The sequence below is a fragment of the Trachymyrmex cornetzi genome, unplaced genomic scaffold (assembly GCF_001594075.2).
Source record: "Trachymyrmex cornetzi isolate Tcor2-1 unplaced genomic scaffold, Tcor1.1 scaffold129, whole genome shotgun sequence".
Classification (NCBI taxonomy): Eukaryota; Metazoa; Arthropoda; class Insecta; order Hymenoptera; family Formicidae; genus Trachymyrmex; species Trachymyrmex cornetzi.
The window spans coordinates 947,858-952,258 of record NW_017295861.1 but is presented as its reverse complement, the minus strand read 5'-3'; the positions used below and the strand labels follow the sequence as shown (position 1 = coordinate 952,258).

General features: G+C 31.0%; 1 protein-coding gene across 2 annotated transcripts; it reads left to right on the top strand.

Annotated features, from left to right (window-relative positions):
• The first annotated feature begins 291 nt into the window (after positions 1-291).
• LOC108770560 (lipid storage droplets surface-binding protein 2-like) lies at positions 292-3,859 on the top strand. 2 transcript variants are annotated; one of them, XM_018522198.1, is made up of 4 exons: positions 292-392; positions 2,318-2,652; positions 3,167-3,416; positions 3,506-3,859. In XM_018522198.1, exons 2-4 carry the CDS (start codon positions 2,323-2,325, stop codon positions 3,760-3,762), a joined length of 837 nt encoding a protein of 278 aa, XP_018377700.1. In that variant the 5' UTR covers positions 292-392; positions 2,318-2,322; the 3' UTR covers positions 3,763-3,859. The 2 variants fall into 2 exon arrangements, with proteins under 2 accessions (XP_018377700.1, XP_018377699.1); XM_018522197.1 differs by lacking the exon at positions 292-392 and adding an exon at positions 1,627-1,789.
• Positions 3,860-4,401: the final 542 nt, after the last annotated feature.

The window sequence follows — 4,401 nt, the reverse complement described above, 5'->3', positions numbered from 1 at the left end:
TCAATTCCTTCTCTAAGATTTAATAATAAAATCAAGTGATTGTATTCTACTAATAATAAAATAAAATAATGTTTGTCTCTCATAATTTCCCTATTTCTTGTAAATTTAGAATAAAGGTTTTTTTTCAAACAAAATGAATGTAAAATAATTTCTATTTCTACTGTTCTATATAATTGAGTGGATCTAGTAGACCCCACCGCAGTATAACCAGAAGATTGAAGGGACTAGAAAGATATTTGACGCTACTGTTTCAGTCTCCCCACTTAATGATGTTCCCCTAATACATACCGGTTTTCACACAGATATAACGACAGTCTTACCCGGCGTCTTGTGTAAATCGGTCGTATATCGCTAACTTTCAACAAATTCTCCTCAGCAAGTCATCTAAAAATGTAAGTATCTATTATAAAATAAGATAAAATGTATAAAATAAGAAAACAATAAAATTGAGAGAGAGAGAGATATTGAAAATTAAATTAAATATTTCAATTTACATTATGTAAAATGATACATTTGCTGACACAATATAAATAAGTATTTATAAAGTAATGTATATTGCAAGAAAATATTGTTATCGTTTATTTTAATGTTATTTTGTATTACATTTTTTAATATATGACTGTTATTGAATAACATTTTACATTAACTTAATTTAATAATTATTAGTGATGTTATTATATTAACTAACACGTTTTGTTATATTTTAAATATTCAGTGAACAATTAACGTGTAATTATATATGTATAATAATAAATTATATTCACATAGTAATTTACTCCTATAATATTATGTTGATCTGTGCTCGAAATGTTGTGATTTCGTTTCGAGTTAACGGTTGTACGTTACAACTTATGTGTGATCCATAGCTGAGGTTAATATTTCACAACAAACATCAATAATCTTCTAGGACAAAAGAGAAGGTTTGCTTTATAGATTGTTTCCGTATATATACACACACAATTAGCATTCTGATTGTCGCAATTTGTTATATAGAATCTAAATTATAAGAATTAGTTTTTAAAAATAATCTGAGAAATAATTAATTGTATAATGTGGAAATAATCTTTTAAATACAATTAAATATTTTATTAATTAACATTTCTATAAACAAAGTACATAAAGAATCTCACAATTTCATTCAATAACAGATAAAATGTCACTGAGGAATTAGGACATATTAATTAGATTAAATTAATAAAGTTGAAATATTACAAGAAAGACGTAATAAAATGTTTTCTATAGAAAGCGATATGTTTAAAGAAAGTCAAGAAAGATGCGAAATACAAGAAAAACATTATTTCCAAATAAATATTTTGTACAGATACGTTTTATAACAGCAACGCAATAGCAACGCGGAATTTTACTTTGCTATTTCCTCGTCTGTTCCAGCGGATGAGTCATGTATTACGCGCATAATCTCATGATCAGTTGAGTACATTAGTTCGTGTAATGAAAATCTAAATATTTGATTTTGCTTTACATTTTACGTCCTTTTTTTCGGCACTGTTATGCACATGTGGATAAATGTGTGAGATACCATAGTGAACATTTATGGTATCATACATATGCAATATATGTCCCGCAATGATTTTATTTATTGGTATATTTTTTGTTTTCCTCTTTTGTTTTTTTAATTTGTCGATCGCACGCATGTAGATGCATTAAGAAAAAGATGGAGGAAATTTGGTCATTAAGCTATATATAAACAACGGTAGCAAAGTACATATCTGGCTTGACACATACTTAGATAACGATATGAGTGACGAGTCTGATTCACCGACTACCGAAGGTACAAAGATCTCTGCAAAAAATACTTGCTGGTCAACAGAAATGCATGCATAAAAATACATGCATTTCTGTTTAAAATATTTGAGTGCATTTTCGAGCGTGATGCACATAATTACCGTCGTACAACCACTTAAATATTTTAAAAAAAGTTTAGCGCAAATGACTCAATGTCCTGAATTTAATTGACATCCGCACATACCATCGTGCACTGTTACAGTGTAATTTCACAACATTTCTATATAATTTTTATTTGTACTACATTATATATATACTGTTATTGTATTAATATATTTGTCTGAAAAATGGCATAAAACAAATTTTGAAATTTGAATTATAAATTTAAGAAGGCACAGTCTTTAAATTTGTGTGTTGCATACATACACATATATATGTGTATATATATCAGATTTGAGTATATTTTAATACAAATATTTTCTCTCAAAAAATTTTTTTTTAATTTGATACATGCCATTTTCGATACATAATAATCGATATAAATACTAATTTTAATTTAATTCGGTTTTTGTAGAAAAAATGGCAGATGCCGCTAAAACAACATCAAACTCCTCCGAAGGTCCTCGTCTTGAGGTGTTGGGCAGAGTAAAAAACATTCCGGTAGTCCATTCAGCGATCGAAAAGACAGGATCTACATATTCTTACGTTAAAGATTCTCATCATTTGGTAAATTGGGCGTTGAATCAAGCCGAAGCAGGGCTGCATTATGCGACCGCCACAGCCGCGCCGCTTGCTGCACCCTTGGCCAAGAAATTCGAAGGACAAATCAGTGCTGTTGACCAGAAACTATGCGAGGGATTGAACATAGTCGAACAAAAAGTTCCGATCGTAAAGAAACCACCTCAGCAGGTAACGCTAAAGGAAACCTATCCCTTTTCAGTAGGGCAATGATCTCCTTACAACAGTAAGGTAGCTACACAAAAATCTGGGCACGTATTATGGAATTGTTCGGAACAGATTCTGATCGGAATTATTCAATTATTCTCTAAATTTCTATTGTATTTTCTAGAAAAACGAAATAATTCCGTTTTCTTAGAAAATACAATACAACGAAGTAATTCCGTTTTCCTTAGAAGTATCCATTCCAATCCCATAATACGTGTCCCGAGTTCCTTTAATCCTAAAAATTTTTTCTTTTTGATGTTTATTTAAAAAATTTTCTGACTAAAAAAATATGATTTCATTGTATATCTTAAATTTTTCTTTAAAAAATGTTAATAAAATGATAATAAATAAATAATTATAATTCATATTACAATTATAATTCATTATTATAATGCACATTAATAATTATAATACATATAATTCATATAAAACAATCTGATTCATGTACTACTTGTTGATTAATAAATGGCATTTACAGATATACGACGCCGCCAAAGCGGTTATGAGCAGCTCTCTACAGCCGACCATCGAAAAACTTAATACAGCAAAAGAATCAGCTACGCAGCAAGCATCTACGTTAAAAGAGATCAGTATAACTAAAGCGAATGAACTTCTAAATACACAATATGGTAACATGGCTGTACAAGGCGTTGACAACACCAGTGTACTTGTCAATCGTTTATTGGATCATTATTTCCCACCGGTGGAAGGAGAAGAGAATGCACCACGTATGTTCTCCAAAACTTCATAAATTTATCAGCATTATATTTATTAATTAACCGATATTATTTTAATGGTCATAACAACGTTATTACAGAGCCCATCTCCGCGGATGAGAACAAAGTTCTTCATGCGGTGCAAACGATTGGGCAACTGTCAACGAAAACTGCTAATCGCGTTTATCATTCGGTTGCCGCTCAATTGAAGACAGTAAAGAAGGAGGACGTAGCAACGTACATATCCAGCGTAGTGTCCATTCTCCATCTCACACAATACTTACATCCTGGACAGAGACAGACAGACGACAATGAGACAAATAGTTCGACAGAGAATAAAGATGAGGAGAAAAAATAAACCGAAAGACGCTTCATTTGTTCATTCGCGTCCAAATCGATACATAATTTAATTAATTTGTTACGCACTTCGAAGGAAAGTGTATTAAAAAAAACATAAATTACGAAAAATACGAAAATTGAAATGATACGAAAAATTTTTGTTTATAAAAGTTTAATATGGTGTATATATATTTTTAAGAAGACATTTAATACTTTTTGTAACGAAAGCATTCTTTTAAAAATACGTCAGTACCAAAAAAAGTATACAATGTTTTTAATTCGAGTAAATTCGAAATCAATGATCTTTGCTAATTGTTCGGATATATTTATGTACTATTAGGTGTTAAACTTAATTCCTATCGCTCGCTACTAGAGGATGGCATCGCTGGCTCCAACGCTGGCGAGTTTCGACGATGAAGTCATATATCTTTTGTAGTTTAGACATCACTGAAAATGATTCAATCCTCACAGGTTAGATTTCTCGACGCCAAAGAGATTTTTTAGTCGATTGAAAATGAATCGCGATAAGCTGTTTTTCCGACGTGTGCTTCTTCACTACTTCGACCTCAAGAAAACCGCAGCTGAAGACAAAGAACGTCCAGGACAGCCGAAAAAATTTGAAGATGTCGAGCTGCAAGAATTGCTTGATGAGAATCCA

Bases quoted from the DNA above. Each gene is read 5' to 3' on its own strand.
- LOC108770560 (XM_018522197.1), top strand. From the start codon at position 1,756: ATGAGTGACGAGTCTGATTCACCGACTACCGAAG. The intron at 1,790-2,317 runs GTACAAAGATCT...CGGTTTTTGTAG, and splicing joins TGATTCACCGACTACCGAAG to AAAAAATGGCAGATGCCGCT. The intron at 2,653-3,166 runs GTAACGCTAAAG...TGGCATTTACAG, and splicing joins TAAAGAAACCACCTCAGCAG to ATATACGACGCCGCCAAAGC.